The following is a 22,478-nucleotide window of genomic DNA, read 5'->3' on the forward strand; positions in this document are numbered from 1 at the left end:
GCGAGCCAAAGTCTGTTTGTACAGTTAAGTTTCTGTTTAGCCAACACCTGCTGCTGGTCTGAGTCTTCCAACTGTTAAAGAGCCAACAACTCTTCATCAGCCAAACAGAAGAAACACAACACAAAAATTGCACTTTTTTGCAAACTTTCTTTTGGTAGACTTTTAAGGGGTATTTTCTCGATTTGTTTTTCACTTCAGTTGGTCACACATAGCATTTTTTTACTACACAAAAACTACTGAATGGATTTCTACAAAACCTAGAGGGAGGATGGGTCTCACATTTTGGTGCAGATCTGGATAAAGAGATTCATAACTCTAATCAAGTTGGTACCTCTGAATGATAACACAATCGATGAAGATGTTTAAATTGTCAACCAGCCTAACAATTGTGGAAACAAAAGCACACAGACACCAAAAGCTTTGTGGGTAATGTCATAAAAAGTTGCATTTTGCCTTTTTACAAAATGATAAAGGTACCAAAACACACATCTAGCCTGAGCAATGTTATTGTAGAAAAACATGATGTTTATGAGCCTTCACTGTCCATGTTCTACACATCAAGACCGTCTCTCTTCTGAAGCTCAACCATGTCTGTTTAGTTTTATTACACACCTCTTTATGGACTCAATCAAACCACCAAACCTCACTAGCTCATTAATGAATCACAGTGATCAAACAGCAGCAACACAGATGTGTGGTTACACAGACATGTGAACAGACTGAAAGGACAACACAAAGATAATCTGGATTTGTTTGTTCTCTGAGGCCTCACGCTGCCATTGTTTCACATGGGACGGAGGGCAGACATCCCTGTGATTACAACTGTCACATCATTGGACAACGCAGGAGGGTGATTGCCAGTGCTACCAGTAATGAGTGTAATTTGCACAGTGAATGAATATTTTTGTGGCACTGAGCTACAGTTGTGTGACAGACACAAGGAAAAATACAGTGTTATGTGCTTTAAATAGCAATAATTTAGGGTTTAGGTGTCAAAATGAAGGCAGCCATGTTTTCATGCCTTTCTCAGGACTCTTGTGCATGACATGATAAATGTAGGATTTTTTAAAAAAATGATAAAAGTTCCACAGATTTATAAAATAAATGAATGAGTTAATGGAAACATTTTGAATTTAAACTTTGCGTGTTTTCTCCCAGGCCGTAAACTGACAGGGGCAGAGCAAGGAGGGGAAGAAGAGGACGGAAAACAAGGAGGAAGACGAGGAGGAGAAGATCCTTCAACTGGCAACTCGCTGTGTGAAAAGGCAGTCAGTGAAATTCTGCAGAGTCTGGCTGAGCTGAACGTGGTGAGGCCCGGACAGACAATTATAGTAAGAAACTGCAGGATACACACACTCACACTTAGACACACACACACAGAAGATTGCGAGTACATTGCTTTGGTGGTTGATATATGATAACTGTCTACAGTTGTTCCCTGCAGTATTTCAAAGGTCAAGTAATGGAGATGTTTAAAAGTCAAACTGCAAACATTCACTCTGCTCGCCTCCTCTCCTCTCGTGCATTTAGAGGATTAACATTTTTTGGGACATATATTTTTTGTGGATTTGTGTTTCTTGTCGGTTGTGGTTGTCTGACATCACAAAGATAGCATTGCTAGGAGATACGCACAGGTACTGCTGTCATGGACTTTAGCCCCATAGCTTCTGTATGTTGATACAGTGAACTTACACTTGCACCTTGATCTAAACATAAGAATGCATGAAATTCTGACGTATTTCCCGCCGTAGTCGTAGCCACATTTTTAAATAAATGGTAGCTAGAAAAAAGAAAGGGAAAATATGAAGTCCATCTAAACTCTAATTGATTGACTGACTGGCCTCTGTCATATCATGTGTTTTATTATCTGTAATATATTTAAATCTGCCTATAATTTCAGAAGGACCTAGACAGTGGTGTAAACTCTTAAACAAACCATATTGAATATTCAACTAAATTATTTAAAATCACCTCAGCGGAGTCCCTCTGGACAAACAATAGAGTTTTGTTAAGGGTCATTAGTGACTCGCATTCAGAAGTAATTTGTGTCTGACTGATGATTAGTTGTCTGAACGCGCTGCTTCTTACAGAGAATTTATGAGCAAGCAGGAGTGCACATTTATTGAGAAATCATAGGGACCGTCTTTAAACGGAGAGGAGGTAAGGTCTGCCAGAAATGTTGCGAGATTTGTTGCTAGGGACATTTTAAAAAAAGAGTCATAAAAACTGCTAAATGTGGAGGTAAAATTGCCAAGTTGGCAACAGGAGCAGTTGAGATTCATGTGATATTACAAAGTAGCTCACCCCCACAGAGACACTGCACAGTACCAGAAGTTCACGGCCCACGTTTTGCTGTACTTTGTAAACTTCACTTTACTTTTTAACAAGTTCGGTTTGACCAAATCAGCACACACCAAGGCTTCAGTCGGCAGTCTTTGTGTTCAGTAAGCACTCTTTTAAGGGCTGTATTTTTGGTCATGTCAGGTGCAGCCTCACATTCACAGACTCACATCATGAACACCACATTCACACGACAGGTCGTTTCCGTCACAGTTGGAGTGAATTCACCTCTTTATGACTCACACCGGATTTGAATGATTACAGCTTTCCTTTCTCCGGACTGCTTCTGGCTTCATAGCTGCAGGACTTAGCCTCCGCCTTGATTCATTGCTTTTTGCTTTAGCGGTGTTTGATGCTATTATCTAGGCATAGTGCTGCCAAATGGCTCATTGAACTAAGGAAGTAGAGTATAGTGCTCTGTCATCTACTGCAGTACCTGACCAGATCATTGATCTGCAGCTCTGAGTTGGCAGCGGAGACTATAGGGATGAAATAACCTGGTCACTCTTGCATGAATTAAAACGACTACATTTTTATATCTCTGTGTTTGAGATTTGGCACACTTTCATTCCTCATGAAGTTAAGGACTGAAAATCATCTTTAATGTGTTGTGACAGGATGAATAGATGCAAACATGCAGGCTTTGGTGTGTCAGGATGTGTTCCCTTTGAATTTGTCACCAGAGAGAGTGTGTGTACACACAACTGTTCTCATGCTGCTGAAAGAGGGTGGGAAAGAGGAAGAGAGTGGGGAAAACCTGAATATTCCTGCTGGCTCTGAAAAGGGGGACACCTAATCCCAAAACCCAGTCTGTTCCCTTTGATTTCTGAGAAACGCCACCATAATCCCGTAGAGGGGTTCACCAGCATCTGCTCCATGGAGATAAGCAAGGAGCGCGGGAGGGAAAAGAGAGAGATGGAGGTCGGAACAAAGAGTGTTCAGGATGGGGGGGGGTGGCCAAAAGATACAGACTCCACAAGAAGAGTGGACAAAATAACAGAGGTGTTGTATCGACTTGTTTTTTATTCCACATTCCAATTTTCAAACCCATTAATGGACCTTAAAACCTATTTCCTCGCTCTGCTTTTTACTGGATTAACAATTGGGTCCTGTGAGCAGAACATTTTAGAGCAAAGGTTAGGACAGTTCTAATTAGTTCACCTTTGTGTGTTTGTTTTCCATCTCAGCTCCTCCCAGCAGGGCGGGGTTCTGTTTGAAAAAGGTGATGTCACATAGTTCCCTGTACCAATGACAGTTCTGATGACAGTTGGTGGCCTGTTTGTTCATGTTTTCAGGCTCCTGTCAATTCAATCTGATCAAACCACACTCACACACACACACACACACACACACACACACACACACACACACAAACACACACAGTCCTAATTAGGCTGTTTATCAGAGATTTTGCATGATAAACATTTGATAACGAGGACAACTGTTTATGCTATTTTCTTTTGATGTTGAAGTTTTCAGGGGCCTGTAAGCTGCTCATTGCTCTGTTTGTTTTGTCTGTAAAAGAGCAGTAAAGCATAATTTAATGGCTTTTGTAAAAGCAACATTTAATTCCCACCGGCGCAAAACAAAAATGTGATGCAGCAATATGGAAAATCTTCACGCAATGTTTCTGTGGCAACGGGGTCCGATGCAAATGATCTGCAGTGCCATATTCCATTTTTGTCCCCGTCCCCTGAAAAAAATGTAATAATGAATATACTTCACGATCAGATTTGGTAATTTCTGTTTCATGAATAATGCCTAATAAGTTCCTCCTGGACCCCAAAAGTCCCTTTCGATGACCCACATATAATGTAATCAGGTGAATAACTTTCACTGTGAGCCATCTGCTGGGAAAAAAGTAATATATTTCTCCTTGACTTGGCTGTTGAGGTAGTCGTTATAGTATTTGTCATACAGTATTGGATGCTGTGAGACTGAATTGATAAGTCTTTCTCCCATTTTGACCTGGACATGAGCTGAAACGAAGGATTCCGTTGGTCAAACATATATTTATTTACCAGTATCTGATGTTGTTATTGAAGCCTCTGAAACATGGTTTGACCTCTCAGATTTTTTCCTCTGTAACCTTAGATATTCACCACCTGAGCAAAATAAGTTGAGATTCATTAATATTGAATTACAGTGAACAAACATGACCAAACATGCCACCAGCTGTCATCACATTCTGATTAAGAGTGTTTTAACATGCAGAAATTGTTAATAAATATCTGAAGTAGAAATGTAGAGTGCCAAATTAAATTGTACTTTCTTTACACACTTACTTCAAAAGTGTATCCACAGCAGAATGTGCCGAACTTTACAGTGTGCTACTTCGCCCTCTAGCGGGGTAATGTAGGAGTTACAATATACTGTGTACCGCTGTGCCCAGTCATTTCACAAGACAGTAGAAGTGCAGTTACACAAACGTGATTTTTTTGTGTTAATGTATGACTTAAGCACCCAAAATGCGTCTGGATTGGTCAGTCCCTCCAATATGAGAGAAGGGGCTGAACTGAAAAGCTGTTTCTACTTCTCCGGAAATTCATCTAAAAATCCACTGAGAAATAGAGACTGTGAGAGATAAATGAAGACAGAGGGAAGAGAGTGGTGTGGTGTGATAATGAGCTCGGAGATGATTTCAGCTCTAGTGAGGAGCTACAGTCGGGGCTTCGGGTGCTCCAGATCAGTGGGTCACCGTCCTGGTCTCATTGATGTTGAGGACTGGGTGGTTTCTATCCTACTGGTTCGTTAATTGCATTCATCTGGTGTCTGAGGTCTAAAAATAGCGCTGATTATGTAGAAAAGATGAAAACCCTGCAGCAGTACCGGTCCTGTGGGCCAACATTGAATTCCATTGTGTTACTGACTGTTCTCGTGGGTACAAGCTTAAATTATGTTGTTTTTACCACTCTCTTCCTTCAGTGGATATAATGTTGTTTTTCTGTGTGTTTGTCAGGACTTGGATCGGAGGTCCCTCTTCACTGTGACATCCCAAGGCGTTTCTCCCAGCAGCCCTTGCTCTCTCACTCCCCTGGCATCACAGCACTACTTGCAGCTCCTCCAGCAGCAGCTGCAGCAGCAGCAGCAGCACACACAGGTGGCCGTCGCACAGGTAAGACAGACACAGGCGATCATGCGCAGTGTGCAGGTTGGACTGAAAACACATTATGAGTACAGTTGAACTCTCTACTGTGTCACATTTACAATACGAGCTAAGATTTAAGGTTTTATGTATGTATTGTTTCCAGAGTTCCCATGAATCCATGAAATCCTAAAACGTATACATACATTGACATGAGTTTTTGAAAGTGTTTGAATTTGTATTTTACATGTCAGAAAAGTTTTTTTTTCTGCATGTGCCATCACCGTAACACAGAAAAGGAGTTCAAACATTCAAGCCTCTCTGTTGCCTTTGTTGTTGTTGTCTCTGAGCTTCTGTAAAGCCTGCTAGGCTCATTATACCAATTCTCAGTGTTTGAACAGTAATTCACTTTGATCCACATCTCAAACTGTGCTGTGTTGGGTCCTTGAACTTGATTTTAAGAAGGCGTGGGAACACTGGCAAAGAAAAGAAGCAAATCTTGTCATGTCAGAACTTCAAACTCAGGAAGTTACTAACAAATTTGTGGTATTTACTTACTATATTTACTACATATCTACATATTTGACTAAATGATTATTTTGGCTCCAGTAGTTTTGGTCATACTATAAATATACAAACATTTATTTCTCAGAGTGTTTCGCTTTTTTATGAAGTTACATTAATTAAACCAGTCACCAGTTGTTTGTAAAAGCAAAATGCATGTACCATTGACTTAAGTTTCAGTCGTCTCAGCCTGCCAGATCCTGACTCACTTTGTGGATTTAGCTCATCCAGCATGGCATGAATTATTAATTATTATTTGGCTTATTCAGTCTGTTATGAAGATTCATATCTATTTCAGTCAGCTAGTGGAGACCTGGGCTAAAAATGCACCTGGAATCATTTTATTTTGAAGCTTTTACTTACTACAAAAAAAGGTAACATTTTTCCTGCAGTCTTGTCAGGATATTTTGATAGATTTTTTTTTCCTAAGCTTTTTCATCTCTTAAAACTGGTAGGATAAAGGTTTTGACAGGTCTTTCTTTTTTCATTTGTGAAAAAAAAAAAATGGGGAAACATTTTTGTGAGAAATTATTTTGTGTTAAAAAAACAAACAAAACACCAAAACCCTATTTAGAACATGGTCTAGGGCATTTCAGCCCCTTGTGGCCAATTCGATGAAAGTAATTATCTGAGCAAAACTTCTTTCTTTCTGTTTTGAAAAAAAAAAAGGACTTGGATTAACCTGATGAAACCTTTTTTTCACCTTTTTATTACGTCATGTATAACAACAATTTAGATTCGATTTTCTCACTTGCCTCTCAGGGCATCTGTAGAATAGAGACCTTTGGAGGTGAACTTCATTTTTGCAACCACTTCATAGCCCGCTGATTCAAGTGTCAGACTGTCATTCACAGTAAAGACCCAGTAATCTGTGTTATTAACCTCATGGGACCAACAGTGTTATCTCTGTATGTCTTTTACTGCTGCTGTACCACTAGGGGACAGCATCAGCATAGCAATGGAGGGACGGTCAGAGCAGCATTATCAAACACAAGTGGTGCTGAGACAAAAATGCATTTGCAACAAAGCATCTCAAGAATATGATCAAGCCTTGTGTTTATGGCATCATCTGTGCAACATGAATGCTTATTTTACTTCAGTATTTCATGTCTGATCCATTCTGTTGTCCTGCTGTAACAAAATCGACCTGCAAGTTGATAATCTACCTAAATAGTCATCCGATAATAGTCATAACCTACAGGCATAAGACAAAAAAAATAACCATTCAACGAGGCACTTTAATTTATCTAGGTTTTACATATGAATTGAATCATATATTGAATGTTGACACACAATCAAAAAAAACCTTGCCCTTTGTTTCTTTTCCAGGTGCAGCTGCTGAAGGATCAGATGGCAGCAGAGACTGCTGCTCGTATGGAGGCTCAGGCCCGTGTCCACCAGCTGCTGCTGCAGAACAGGGACTTGCTGCAGCACCTGGCACTGCTTGTGCAGCAGCTGAAAGAGCTGGAGACCCGCTCCCCAAAAGCAGCACTAGCAGAGCAACCACACCAGGAGCCTCAAGCTAACGGGCACAGTAAGTGACTGGAGGGAACAGTGTAATCCCTCGGACGGTCTCATGTCAGGTCATGTTCCCCTTGTGCTGTGCTTGTCCTTGTCACCACTCACTCCCCTGTTGGCAAGGAGATGTTCCAGTCATTCATGACACAAGCCATGATCCCTCACTGGCTTCCTGCCTGGAAACATGGTCAGGTGTGTTTGATAGGGCAGAGACACAGCTGCAGGCGAATGAACCCCATCCACAGGTGAACACAACTTTTCCCTGTGTGCCACCTGGGTGTCCTGTAATTGAGCTTTTTGCTTTTATCTGTGCTGAGGAGAGAACTTTCTCCACTCTCCAGGTGTCAAACTAATTTAAGGTTTCATTTCGGGTTGTTTATGTTGAAGATGTCCAGAGCACAGCATCAAAGGATTAGTCACAGCCAATTAGGACTTTGCAAATTCCTGGTCAATTTTAATGATTAAGATTGAGGATGAAAAGGAAAGAGAGTTAATACTCGATAGAATTTTACTTTTAATTTGACAAAAGCGTAAACTAATTTTCCGTTCATGTAGGTATTTTCAGATGTAATTGTCTGGATGTTAAATGTCCAAGTTTCATGTTTATGCATGAGTAATATGAATTCAGTTAATGTATATTGTTGTACCAAATAATACTTCCCAGACAGAGTTAGAGACCAGAATTTCCTTGCAAAAGTTTCCGACTTCTGACCTGATATCAGAGGAAAAGTCAGGGATCACCAAAGTCTGCAGGATTCATCCTCTGGGTACCATGAATGTCCGCACAAAATTTCCATAAATCCAAATCCATAAATCCATACAGCTAACCTGACCCGTACAAATATGTAAATAGAAAAGCACATTAAAAATCATAACATATCACACTCAAGTCAGTACACATTAAAACATATTGTTGTGCACTGCCTCACATGGGGCATCTTGTGTGATGCAGTGCATAACATTTACACAGCAACACGTTAAGGGCTACATTAAAAGGAGCACCAGCTACTCAGAAGGAAAATATTAAAGATATAGTTAGATTAATATTTACGGTTAAATTATTAATATATAGTTAAATTAAGACGTCTCTGAGGTTGTCAATGAAAACAGATCCCTATTACTTTTGTAAAGGTAAAATCGATGAGCTGTTGCCGTGGGCTACATTACATTTTACTGGTGTAACTGATAAAATGGCCCTTGAGTGTGCATCAAAATTAATTTAGCAGCTGCGGTTGTGTTGATTACCAAAATTATTTCAGAATGGGATTACTCCCAATTAATTTAACACTATTACATAAGCAGAGGGCCCTACATCAACAGCACGTTCACTCTGTGTAGCACAATGTGTGTAAACACAGATTTTACACAATAGCATCTTCATAATAAATAACAGATTATGTAATCAGAGTGGATTTGAAGGTGTTCTGTCAGCATTATCTCATATTCACAGACTCTGTGAGCATTTTACAGTGTTTACAACCTTTATTCTGGTACTCTCCCTCTGTCTCTCTCTGTCGCACACACACACACGCACACACACACGCACACGCACACACACACTTCGTCCCAAGAGGGGATTTTTGGATGAGGGTATTTTGTATTTAGAACGGTCAGTCTTGCCAAAATAATAATGAATAGCCTCACAAAGACACACAGACACATACACACATACACACACACACACACACACACACACACACACACACACACACAGTGGACAGCTGTGTTGTGTTGTGATGTAGTTTATTTGTAGTTTTTGTAAATGACACATCATGGTTCATGCTTGCATTAATCATGTTAGACCCTCTGATTGAAAATGCTAATCATGCTAATCTGATACATGGTGGACCTAAGTGCTGCTCTGGCCCAGTGCCAGCTCCTCCTTTCCTTTCTGTAATGAGAATCAACGCTCTGAGAGATTTAGAAAAAGGAAACAACGAAAACCAACAAGTTGTGTTTATATCTTCTTGACTGATTTTTGTGTTTCGATTCCAGGTGGATCCGAGTCGTCAGTTTCTCCATCAGCAAAGTCACTGTCTCTGAATCTGAAGAATCAACTCAACCAGACCCTGGACCAGCTCATCACCTCCACACCTGCATGGCCAGTCCAAACCTCACCCTTCTCCCCCTCCCAGGTGGATTGCGCCGAGTCCTACCTGAACCTGCTCAACCTGGAGAATGGCACCAAACCAGACGCATCACTGAACGGAGACCTGGACCCCTTCATCAGGGCCAATGGGATGGTGGACAACAAGGAGAACTCGTGCAGTGAGATTGTCCCGTCCCAGAGGAACTCTGCCAGCATGGATGAAAAGTAAGACGACCGTCCACAGAAATGAAAGCAATACACTCACTTGCTTTCTGACTGAGAGTTGCCACTCTCATGCCTCAGCATTTGATCTCTATACTGACAGATTTACAGACCAGGAAGTAAAATGTTGCCATGGAGTCAGTTAGTGAACTGTGGGTCCCATGGTTTTAGCCTATACATGTTTCCATTTTGTGCAGATTGGCTCCATTACAGATATGCCTAATTAGTTATCAGCAGTTCCTGTTCATGTTGCACCCATGGATATACAGATAGCTGTTACTCTATTACATTGATCTCGAAACAAAACTTAAAAAAGAAAATGTTGGTAAGCATGACTAATCACCAGGCCAAACAGCACGTCTAACTGTCCTACACCTGACTATGTTGTCACACCTCATGGTTTGAATCCCTCTGAAAACAGGTGGAAAACAGCTAGCGTGGCTCTGTTGAAAGGTAACAAAATAAAACAAGATATCTTCTTTGTTTATTCTAAATCAAAACAAACAAAAACATAACAAAAAGGCAAATCCTACAGCATACTACTGGGTTATTCTGCAGGACCATTTCCTGCCTCTGAGCAGCAGTAGACAGACAGCCAGCGGCGACGAGGAAGTTAATGGTCTGAGCCGAGAAATTGTTTTACACATCACGGCCCGTAAAATAGTGAATTGTCACTTTATCTGCTTTTGTATGGACAAAACAAACAAGATAAATCTTGTTGATTAGTATGGGTTTTTTTGAGAACTTAACACAGAGCTGTGCTGGCTCTTTTCCACTGATTGCAATGCTAAGCTAAGCTTGCCACAGCTTCATACCTAATGGACGCACACAAGCGTGATGTCAGTCTTCTTGTCTAACTCTCTTCCAGAAAAGCAAATATTTCCCACGATTCCAACTATTCCTTTAATGCGCATACACATTCCTGATGTTGTACAAAGTCAGTTTGTGTTTGAAGTAACAGGGCCGCGCAGTGACATACACAGCCTTTTTAGCTTTTAGTGTTATTAGCGGAGAACAGCTCAACTCAGCAGAAACAGCCTCCAGCTAATGAAAGTGTGACTGTAATCAGGGGATTACAGAACACAGGGAAAAAAGGGTTCGAGTTAGACAAACAAAGAAGGGATCAGGTCTGAGGTTGAAAAAGGGAATCAGAGACGCCTGTGAGAGAGAATGAGATTTAAAGAAAAAAAAACGCGTCGGCTTTAACTCAGTCAGTGTTTCTGTTCCATGAAATGGCTCATCTGGAGAAGCGAGAGAGTAAAGACACTAAACGGAATCATTTTCTTTTGGAATAATTTATGACAAATGTGTTTTGCTTTCCAGGGATATTTGAGCTTCTATTTCTCACCGTCTCGCACATTTTATCTCACGGAGTGCTTTTGCTGTTTGCACTCCTGACTTAGAGTCTGAAGGCTCTTCATGCAGCTCAGTGATGCACAAGCAGCTCTTACCTTGAATGCATACATGGAGCCACGGCATGTAATTACTTTTTAATGAGCTTTTTAATGAGCTTTTAATCTCCTGAAAGCCATCACAAAGACCGGGTATAGTAAAAAAAAAAATAAAACACAAAAGACAGAAGATCAAGCAGAGCTCTTGAGCAGGACAAACTCTTCAGTCGTTTTCCTTTTATCCCCTTCCTTCACTCTCTCATCCTCTCACTTGAATTGTCCTCTCTCCCGCTGTTTCTCTCCCTGAAAGAGATCCATGGTGAAATGCCCAGAGGAGGGTTAAAGTTGTTTTCGCAACAGACAAGGAGAAAAAAAAAAAAGTAGTCAGAGTTGGAAGTGTGTATTTGGCGTGCTCGTGCATGCTGTTGTTTTGAACGTCTGCTTTGTTTTGTGTGTGTTCATCTGAGTTCCCTCCAGCCAGACTCACATCCTGTGGTTTCCTGCAGCACAGACTTCCAGCCAATCCCAGCTCCCATCCCTTCACAACCTGAAACTCTACCCACGACATATGCTATTTTTTTCCCCTCTTTTGCATGAACATGTGGGGGGAAAATATCAAGGAAACATAAACTTCAGATCTCTTCCAAAGAGAGGCATCTGTTACTGTATGTTTCCATCTGAACGTTAGTTTCATCTGCCCCCCACCCCATTCTCTTCATTGTATTTGTAATTATGTAACAAGCGGCATCTCTTTTCTGTCTGCTTCTCTTCCTCTTGGGCTTTTCTATTGTCTGTCTCAAAGGCTTGAGAAAAGATGTTGAAATATACCACCCCAGACACATTGTGTTCTTCTTCTTGAAAGTGACTTTCCCTTTTCTGCCATCCTCCCCCTCTTTTATTGTCGTTTTGTTTGGCTCTCCCCCTGAGTGACATCATCTTTATGTAAATAGATATCATAAAATTTTATGCCGGGGTTTATACTCAAATGGCATATAAAATAATGAAACGTCGGGTTTTTACTGCAACAGAAAAATGGGCAGCGACTATGCAAACGAGCACTGAAGCAGAGGAAAAATGAAGAAAAAAAGAGATGGAAACTTCAGCCCCTCTGTGTTATTCTTTGCATTACCTTTGGCACAGTCGGACTCCTATACCAGCCCTCCCCCCATCGCACGGCAAATTTTACTGCCTCCATTTGCTTTTGTTTTCTGGATTTCCACGGCGAATCGATGTTTACAGCCGGAGTGGCTTTATTTCATGTCCTGCAAACTTGCAGAAGGATACTCCTCCGCCACTCTCTCTCTTACCGTCTCTCCTCTTCCTCCTCTTTTTCTTCGTCCTGCCTAAAGCCCACCTCCCCATGGGTCCAGGTCTGGTCATGCAGAGCAACGGAATCTGTTCACTTTACTGTACATTATAACCGCAATTTAGCTTTAAATCACACAGGCACTTTCTCCCAGCATGGATCATATCCATGAGTGCTCTCCAGCTGGCCCACTGACTGGAGCACTGTATGATCACTGCATATGGTATGTTGGCACACTGTACCAACATTATATATGAGCACATAGTGAGTCACACTTTACACAACAAAGAGAGAAGTGGAAGTAGGATAAAAACAGGATGTAATAGTATTCTTAAAATACACTTTGTGGGCAAAACATTGCACCCTGTTATTTGCAACTTTTTGAGTCATCCACCTCTTTATATGAAAAACACGTAAACAAGAGTCAATAGCCACGTCACGTTACAATCCGCTCACATATGGTCAGTAAAAAAGCGAGTAGTACATGTGAATTGCTTCAAATTGAGCCCTTTGAATGCTTTGAAGAACAACATTACTAGAATTAATCCTGAGGGGGACATAAATGTGCAAACCAAATTCCAGGACAGTCCAACAGTTGTTGAGAAGTTTCGTTCAAAACTGCAATTGTCAACCTCATGGTGGCATTACAGGAAAACTCTGAACATCACAGAACATATATCTGTACATAGTTTCATAACAGTCTATGTCCTTGTTTTTGAGATATCTCCGGATGAACATTGAGATCCCTCAAGCCATGCATCTTGCCCACACAGAGCACAAACAGTCACACATGGCGGCGAGCTTATATGAACACTCAACTATACATAAATCACAAGTGAGTCATGCTTTCCTCTGGCATGGTATGGACTCCACTCCACTCTTTCGCACTGTGACCATATATGTTGTATAATCACATCTCCTGGCCTGACCTGGAGATCTTCCCTCCACCTCCATCATTTTTCTGCTTTCCCTCTTCATCATTAGCACCATCCTCTACACTGCACCAGCAGCCTCGCTGGCCACTAATTTCATCTCAGGGATGTGATCAGACTGTAATGGACGATGTTTGCAGGCGTTTGGCTGGAGCCGATCCTGTCAGATGGATTTCCACACTGTTGTTCAGAGATAGGAAGATTAATTTGTGTGACTCACGTGAGGCTGAATGTGATATCAGAATATCAGGAAGTCAGCATGTCAGTCACTGAGTATTATCTGACAGATGCTCTTTAGAATATAATGGCTTGAATTTTGAAGTTTTGCAGACACTTAGCAGTTCCCGTCACACTCTTGAAGACTCTCACGTTCAGCCACCTACATGCTTAAACATCCCACACAGTCATCCCACACACTCTCAGATTGGTGTTGGGTGTTAATTTCTTGCTTTTAAAAAGGCACAGAGTGCTTTCTTTGAGTTGAAACCTCCCGCTGTGTAATGGATTTCACTGGGAACCGTTCCTTTCAGAGACCTGACTGAAGTTGGAGACGTTTTCCTTTTGTCTCCACCTGTTGATCTGCAGAGCTCCTACTGGGTGTTTTTGTAATCAGAAAGTGTTGCTGAAATGTGCTTTTGTCCTGTTTGCTGAATGGTGATGCAAAGAAAAAAACATGCTGTGCTTATGAGTCATCTGTATTACCGACACAGCGAGGGTTTTTTAACTTCAGAAACACCTTTGCTGTTTTGGTCTCTACATTGATTTTCATGTGACCTTTTAATTTTGCCAAGTAGAAACAAAAAGTGAAAACTTTAAACCATCACAGTGGTTGTTCTGACTGCCCGTTGTTTGGCCTTCATTTTAGAGTGAAATAACAGTGACTTGCTAATGTTTTTAACCCATCACATTCAGCTACCTCTGATTCCATATGTAAAAGTCCAATTGATTCTCTTAATAAATGTTCGCTCAATCACAGTTCAGTGGCCTTGATAGGAATTGTTAGATACCGAGCTTTACCCCTGTCCAGGAGGTACTCGACCAGCTCTCCGTTTAAAGGGTTGGATCCCTAAACCTACAAGAGGTTGCTTAAAAACTGGCAATTTAAATAGGGATTGCTTAAACTGGTGATGAGGAGACTCACCTACCTTCTCACTGCCTGAATCCAAACATTTACCCTGTTTCCTCTGGTTTGGCACCTGACATGAATAGCCTTTGAGTCAGATACAGCCACCAGCCACGCCCGTGATGGCAGCTTTCCTCTAATGATCTGTGCACTTGGTGTGGTGCTAGGTTGGATTTTAACTCCCCCAAATGAATCATCGGGACAAGAGATTAACAACTGTGTCATAAGGGCATTCACTGCATTTTAGTAGACTTCAGATACACCCAGAGAACCGACTAGTCGAATGATTGCAGGATATTTTTTTCATCAAATAAAAATGATCAATTGTCATCAAATTGTCATTAAAGGGTTAACTAATGTAGGCAGGACCAACCTGGATGGTGGCAGAATAGTAGAGTGACCAGATCCCAACAAACCAAGTGGGTTAAATATTTTTTGTGCTACGATGGGAGACACTTTAGCAAGTTTTGATATAACGGCCAGTTACTTTTCGAAAAAATAAAACATTTCTATCCTGCCCTTTAGCTTTGAACATCTGCTTTGCCCTTTGGATGATTCAGTAGAATCTGCTTTTGCTGCTAACCCACCACAGGGTTTTTTTGTTCTTTTTTTGCAATCTCTGAATGTGGAAAATGTGACACGCTAACCAACTACCTGCTGACCTGTATCATAGGCAGTGCTGCATGCTGTGTTCAGTGCTAGTTATTTCAGGTGCTGTTACCAGACTTACTTTCCAACAAAACGCATCTCAGTGAAGACAGCCTTCACTGTTTCCTCTTCACAGCCATAGTATAACAGCCAGATTTTAGGAAAGCTTGTCAAAAGCCTCTGTCCTGCACAGTGGACTATTGAAAATATAACCTGTTGCCCTATATATCGAATACTAAACTATTTAACATTCTTTCCCCAATATCAATGTCAGCATCTACCTGCATACGATAAAAGACCATAACGTAGACTCCAAAGACTTTCTTGTTTCCATCTTGGTAACATTGAGGTTATCAACAAAAGAACAATTTTGAATTGGGTAAAACATTTCTGAAACCAGCAGCTCCTCTCACGGTCACATTGCTGTCTTACAATCAGCTGCTCCAAAGTTGGAAATTGATCGGCTGTAGTCTAACTGTTGCCTCTCTTTGGTACAGGTGTGAGGACCCTCTCCTGCTCTTCCTCTTCCTCCTCTAACCATCCCTCATTTTCCCTGTCAGTCTGCTCAAACAAACAAACTGAACCTCAGATTAACACCCAACAAGCTCATGCGTTCCATCGTCCCGTCCCTCATCCCCGTCCCTCTCATCGTTTGCTGCACCAGCCTGCCTCTCCCTGGGAGCCTGGGGTGCTCTCTGCCACTGCCCCCTTCCTCTCCTCTTCCTCCTCCTCTTCTTCTCCTCTCTGCCCCTTCTCCTCCCTTTATGTGAGTATTATTCATAACTACCAGCATGTAGAACCAGTGTCTGTGGCACAAGCATGGGACGAGGCATGTTGTGGGTGAGCGGTGTGGTTGGCTTGTGTGTCGGTCTCACCAGTGATTTCTCTGCTAATGGCTGCATAATAACCTCCATTTACATGCGGATGTGGTCCTGCAAATTCATAACCACATTAGCATCAAGCTCATCAGTAGTCACACATGTGTTATGCATGGTAGCACCGTCTGTATTTTTCTTTTCCATCCTTTGCTGGACTTGTTTTGTCCGGGGTACTTTCCTCCAAAATAGACCAAATGTTCTTGTCAAGATCTGGTATTATCTTGTCAGTGCAGGTTCCACCTGAATGGTAAAGCTGTCAGAGCAGAGGCAAAAGAAAAGTACATCTTGATGTACCTGTCTTATACTCACTGTGTTACACTGAAGTTTATGTTTGTGTGAGTGTGTGTAGGATTTTGTCACGTGCATGTCACCAAATCACTGTCCTCAGGTGGAGAATGTTGAAAAGCCCAGGCTCAGGCACACAGCAGCAGAGGGCTCGCATACTATAGTGTTTGGGGCCAAAATTAAGATATCAATACATTTGCCGCTACATTTTTTGCAATGATCACTTAATCCTAGTAACAAAATGCTACTGGGGTCAGAGTATTTTACAGTTTAACAATAAACGTTATTGTATTAAAAGTCACTTGAACCGTAAACTTCATTCCGAATTTACTAATTAGAAATGATCCCAAGCATCTTAATGTGCTCTGTAATGACTGGATTAAAAAGGTCTATGTTGGTGCATATCAGGCAACATATACGCAGATAACAATATATCTGTGAGGGGCTGGTATTGGCTGATATTATCAACCAACCGTTTCATCGGTTGGGCTCTAAAATAAAGAAATATTATTTTTGTCTAGTTTAACAAAATTGTTCTTAAAATAAATAAAACAGGGTTGTTGCTTAGATTGATTTTGGGGACATATATCTATAAAGTAACATTGTAGGATTGATTATGATATTGGTTCTGTGGCTGACCTCTTTTATATAAGATGGCATTTGGGAAACACTTTTTAGAAAGTGTGCTCTTCTAACTCAGTCTTGGATTTTTATTCCACTTCATTATTCCGTCAAAACATTTGAGTAGTGTGGTCCATATAACATATAATCCTAAAATTTAATGTAGAATAAATCAGATTGAAGGAAATCAGCCTTTTCTGGTCTCCATGAGTCATCTTATTTCTATTATACAGGTCTGAGGATGACAAAGAATATTTTGTTCTTTCAAAGGTTAAAACTTGGCACAAAGGTCTGTCATTGACAACAGCAGCTGAGACACATGGCAGGTTTGCTGAATGAGTCTAGAGCGATAAATGGTGAAACAAAGGTAAAGTAATAAAGCAAAGAGGTAGAAAAATGCAGAGAAAAGACACGGCGGAGGGAGACGGGGACAGAAAAGAGGAGCGCTGAGTCGACGGTATGATAACGAGTCCAGGGAGGCAGACAGCTCCTTGATCCAGCTGCAGATTCATCTTCAAAACTTGGCAGCACAAACATTCACATTCAAAACTAACAGCACACGACACCAGAGCTTAATCCAACTCGAAACAAAAATGTTCTCAAGTAGCCAAGGGTTTAATTTTAGCACCATGTGGGCCACTCTGTCACTTTGTCACATTACTGATGTAATTTCCTCAAATTAAACAAAACCTTCTTCCCACACAATGATTTGTTGTTCGCAAGAGTGTAAATGGGAGCAGGGACAACACTAGAAGTATAGATACACTCAGACTTACAGCATAGCGACTTGTGACTGAACTAAGAGATAAAGCCAAACTGCATTTTTGAAGACATTTAATGGGGATGTACGATAATATCGGCACTTCATCGGTATCCACCAATAGAGGATGGTTAAAATATCAGCATCTGCCGAAAATAGACATTCTTCCCAGTTTGATACGCTGTAAAACGACGAAGAAAGATCAAATCAGCAAATATACATCTCTTTAACATGTTGTCAAGTCAACCAAAATTGAATTCATGGCAACCGATGAAAATAAAGTGAAGTTATACACAGTTATTTATATACACATTTATATACAGCAACAAGATGGTGATGTATGTGGTCGACATCTTCATGTTGATCTGGGAAACACTGTATGTCCAGTTTGACTGTGTGTGAGCTCCAAGCATCAATGCTATAATCACAGAGTCCACCATCTTGTCCCACTGAAGCGTAGTGTTATCTGTATTTAGATTTAAAATGTACAATTTACATTACCATTTCAATTTCTGGACCAGATGAAGTTTGACCTGCTGGTGGCACTAGAGGGAATATTTTGGGAAACTTCGAAGTTGTGAAGTTGAATTCCAGTCACCTTCCAGTTGGAATTTCCCACTTCCAACCTCCAAGTGCTCCAGCTGCAATGCCAAGAAGGAACAAAACCTAAAATGAAGTCTCTTGCATACAAACTGTTGAGGAGTGCAGCCTCCCTGCATTAGTTAACTTAATAACCAAGGACTCGTGATCTAACAGACGCTATTATACGTTTAAGTTTGTCTAGGAAGATGGATCCGCCCCGAGTTTACAAGCAGCAATTCTGACTTTTTATGTTTTTCAAGTAGGAGGTCAGAACATTTTCGAGCTGTCTGGAACGCGGCATAAATACCAGGTTTTATGTCAATGTAGCAAATATTTTCCAATAACAATCCAAGCATCTGAATTATGGTCTTGCTTAAGGTCAGGTAAACACCAGAGTCAGTTGGCTTCATCCGGTGGTAACCATGATAAACAAAAAAATCAAGGCAATCTCTTCAATAGTCATCGAGATATTTCAGTGACAGCATCACCATCCCTTATGCCGTCCCACTACAGTAATAAAACCTGATGATACGCCTTGTGACATGGGTATCATTTGAGTTTATATTGCTGTGCTGTATTTGCTTCTCCATTTGTTGGCAGGGGAAACAGTGGGTAATTAAGTCTGGAGATGGTTTCCCTGCACCATTACCAGAAGTCTGTCATTACTGTAGCAGCAAACACCGACCTTGTATGAAAGCAGAGACAGTAAATACATCAGCAAGTTCATTACTGAGACCAGATCCAACCACAGACCGGATTTCACAGGAGAACGAAGTTAGCAGCCACCAGTACAGTGTAGGTGGGAGGAGTCGGGGAGGAAGCGAGGCTCGTTAGCGTGTGTGTGTCAGGATTCATTTTCAGAGAATGACTGTGTGTGGCTGTGCACTCTGGTGCATTTCTGTGGTACAATCAGAGACACTGCAGTGGAGCTATTTCTGGTGTGTGTACGAGGAGGCGGAGGGGGGGGAAGCCTGCAGCTCTCTCCTCGCTTCTTTACCCCCCACTCTTTTTTTCTTCAGCTTTCTTTTCTTGCCCTGTCTCCGTATTTTCTCAGCAGGGTAGCTGTGGGATGTAGATAAGTCCCCAGACGCCAGGCAGCCAAAGAGAGAGAGAGAGAGGGAGTTACTGTCTCATCTAGTAACAGCTAGCATCATTGTACACTCAGGTTAATGGGGTATAATGTGACTGATGGAGAGGAAAACTGGCTTGAGGCTTATTCTCATACACCTGTTTGGTACAGAGAGATGATCGTGCTGAATCTGAATCAGCAAAATGGAACGACAAGGAGAATGTCCTCATGGATGTACAGCACATCTTTTCAGTAAAGGCTGCTGAACAGGGTAAGATGAGCAAATAAAGGCTTTCTGTCGCTAACCAGTGCCTCTGTTCTCTCCCTGGCAGGTATAAACAGACGATCCCCAAACTCGATCCCCCTCCGCCCTCCATGAACCGCAAGCGGGCCAGCAGGACCTTGTCTCCGGGGTCAGACTTCCCAGCCGTGTCAGAGGCCACCAGCTCTAACGACGTGGCCCCCAGCCGCAGCAGCAGCCTCTCGTTCCCAGACATCACCCCCAGCTCCTTGTCGTCGGCTGATTTCCACTCGCTCAGCAACGGCGAGAGCAGCTCCTGCTCGGCCAGCGAGGACTCTGGCGTGCGCTCTGAGACCAAGTCCCTGCTGTCGCCACTGCGCGATGACGACGACCTCTTCGGGGACCGTGGGACATTTCTAACGGCCTCCAGCGGCTGTGACAGTCCCCTGGAGGAGAGGTGCGAGGCGATTCTCTCTCCCTCCAAGTCGTATCCCGCCGAGCCCCTCGTCCTGGTCTCACATTCGGACACCTTTGAGCACCCACTGCCCTTCTCCTCTCCCATGAATGATACCTGCCTTCACATCAGTTTCTCTGAGGATGAGCTGCTGGAGAGCAGCCAGGAGGACCCTAACGTCCCGCAGCGGAGTTAGGGGGATGAGCTGACGGGCCCCTGGAGACCTCTCACCGTGTCCTTCAATCAGCTTTTTAATGCAATACTTCCTGTCAGACCCTCCTATGTTTGCACTGGGCTCCATTTCAGGACCTGTAATTAGCTCGTCCACTTGTGACACAATACAGACATAGAATAGTTGCCGAAGAATAATCTATCGTAATAAATTATTAGCCAGATTTAGTATTTTTGTAATGAAATTAATGATCTAATTTACTTTGTAGTGACTAGAATGTTAAGCAGAAAACATGTAGCAGTTCTCGCACTGTTAAGGTCACGCGTAATTTACCGTAGAGCTCAAAGCCAACGAGGGACACATTTTTATTTTTGCTAGTAGTCGACATTACACATTGTTTTTGTATGATGCTTCACTGTGGCGCAACAACTACTGTGGAATATGTGACTTTCTGCAGGTTTTATTCACGATGATCATGCAAATGTCTGGTGATGTTGGGAAGAGCCTCGCAGTCTGTAAAGCACCTGAGAGGATGATGAGCGGAGAGAAAAGAACAAGAAAGTCAGATTACGGAAAAGGGGGAGAATAAAAATGTGCAGATGTAGTTTCGGTGTATGCACATCCATTTGTGTCTGTTAAGTGGGTTTTAGAAAGTTTTGTGCTGCTTGTATTCGTGTTTTTTCAGACTTGTAGGTCTTAAAGCAGCGCTGGAAAATTGCATTCGATTCTGTTGATAGCACGGCGGTAATCCCTGAAAATAAAGGGATTACCACATTGACCTGAAATGTGTTAGTTTTGAGAAAAGGCAATGGAAGAGAGCAAAGTCCACACAATGATGGCAGTGAAAGCTTCGGATTGCACCTGTCTGAGTGGGTAGTCCGGTATAAAATGAACTCGATGGAAAGATGATTGTGGAATTTGGAACGCTTGGCAGATGGATTTTCTATGTTCTGTCATGAATCTTGAATAACCAGCAAACTGGTTTTGTTTCGAGCTCTCAGGACAGAATGACATTGTTTATATGTTGTCCTCATATGTGTGTAGCTTAATCTAAACATTGGGAACATTGTTTTAGCTTCATACAGTTGAGCTACAATGACGATGATCAATCATCAGATAATTCATCTATAATAATTAGGATAATCAGTTTCTGGTTAGTGTTTTTAAATGTACTCGTTCCAGCTTCTCATATGTGAATATTTGCTGTTGCTTGTTGGTAAGATTTTAAAGCAACAGTATGTAATTATGTGAGGCAGTGGAGAAAATGGTTAAATCCACAATGAAAATAATCCTTTGTTCCTCCATAGAACTGAATATGGAGCTTTCAAGATAAGATATTTAATAAAACAAGACATTACCGTGTTGTAGAGCTGTGCCTTAGAATAATATAGCAATATTTTTAGACTCTTGACATTTTGAAATCTCAAAAGCAGCTTTTTGACCAAATACCTTGATATTGCGATAATATTGTATGGATGATTATTAGTGTTTTCACAGAATATTAACCCAGTTATATTTTTGATCAGTGATCATCAGTAATGTACATATAATGACTTAGTGGGTAAAGGGAAGTATTAAAACAAGTAGAAGATCCTGGTAAGTTCAGAAATGTAATGTAACGCAGCCTTTAAAACCAGGAAAATCCAAAATCTAAGATGAAATACAGTCTCATATCACGATTATGATTTAATATCATGACTGGTTTAATGATTAAGGTTACCGGTGTAACTGCTGACAGGTAGAAGTAACAGTAAATGGAAGCGAGAGGGAAAGCAGCTGAGGTGTGAGGAGAGGGGTGGTGAGAAGGTGCAGGTGTAAAATGCCCTCTGGCGGAGAGCTTTTAACGCCCAGAGACGAGGCTTTTCTCAGCATCACGCGTGGCAGGCGAGGTATGACAGCAATAACGTGTGGAAGAAAAAAAATAAAGAGGAATAGCTGGAGAACGTCAGCGCTTACCTGTGTCTTCTCTTTCTACATTTTCTCATCCGGAGTGCGTTTGTATGACATGCGAAAAACTACAAATGATTTGTGTATGTAGTCATTCAGAAGTAGCTGTGGTTCACTTTATTACTTAAATGAGCCTGTCACTGCATGGTTTCTTTGTTGATACACGCCTTCTATGCAATTTCCCTTAGGTGCAGCTCTGTACACATAATTTCACCCACTGACTGACGCGGATGCACTTTAAGTGGCATTCA

At 41.6% G+C, this 22,478-nt stretch overlaps 1 protein-coding gene across 3 annotated transcripts in view; it reads left to right on the plus strand.

Annotated features, from left to right (window-relative positions):
* si:dkey-34e4.1 (carboxyl-terminal PDZ ligand of neuronal nitric oxide synthase protein) overlaps nucleotides 1-22,228 on the plus strand; it is a 50,417-nt gene extending 28,189 nt beyond the window's left edge. The window contains exons 7-11 of one of the 3 annotated variants that reach the window (XM_037117718.1): nucleotides 1,159-1,331; nucleotides 5,300-5,455; nucleotides 7,319-7,523; nucleotides 9,503-9,821; nucleotides 15,716-15,978. In XM_037117718.1, the coding sequence (XP_036973613.1) occupies nucleotides 1,159-1,331; nucleotides 5,300-5,455; nucleotides 7,319-7,523; nucleotides 9,503-9,821; nucleotides 15,716-15,755 (893 nt within the window). In that variant the 3' untranslated portion in view covers nucleotides 15,756-15,978. Of the gene's footprint in view, nucleotides 1-1,158; nucleotides 1,332-5,299; nucleotides 5,456-7,318; nucleotides 7,524-9,502; nucleotides 9,822-15,715; nucleotides 15,979-19,745 lie in introns of those variants that run through there. The other 2 variants (XM_037117717.1, XM_037117716.1) reach the window with 2 other exon arrangements.
* The last annotated feature ends 250 nt before the right edge of the window (nucleotides 22,229-22,478 follow it).

The sequence above is a fragment of the Acanthopagrus latus genome, chromosome 12 (assembly GCF_904848185.1).
Source record: "Acanthopagrus latus isolate v.2019 chromosome 12, fAcaLat1.1, whole genome shotgun sequence".
NCBI classification, from domain to species: domain Eukaryota; kingdom Metazoa; phylum Chordata; class Actinopteri; order Spariformes; family Sparidae; genus Acanthopagrus; species Acanthopagrus latus.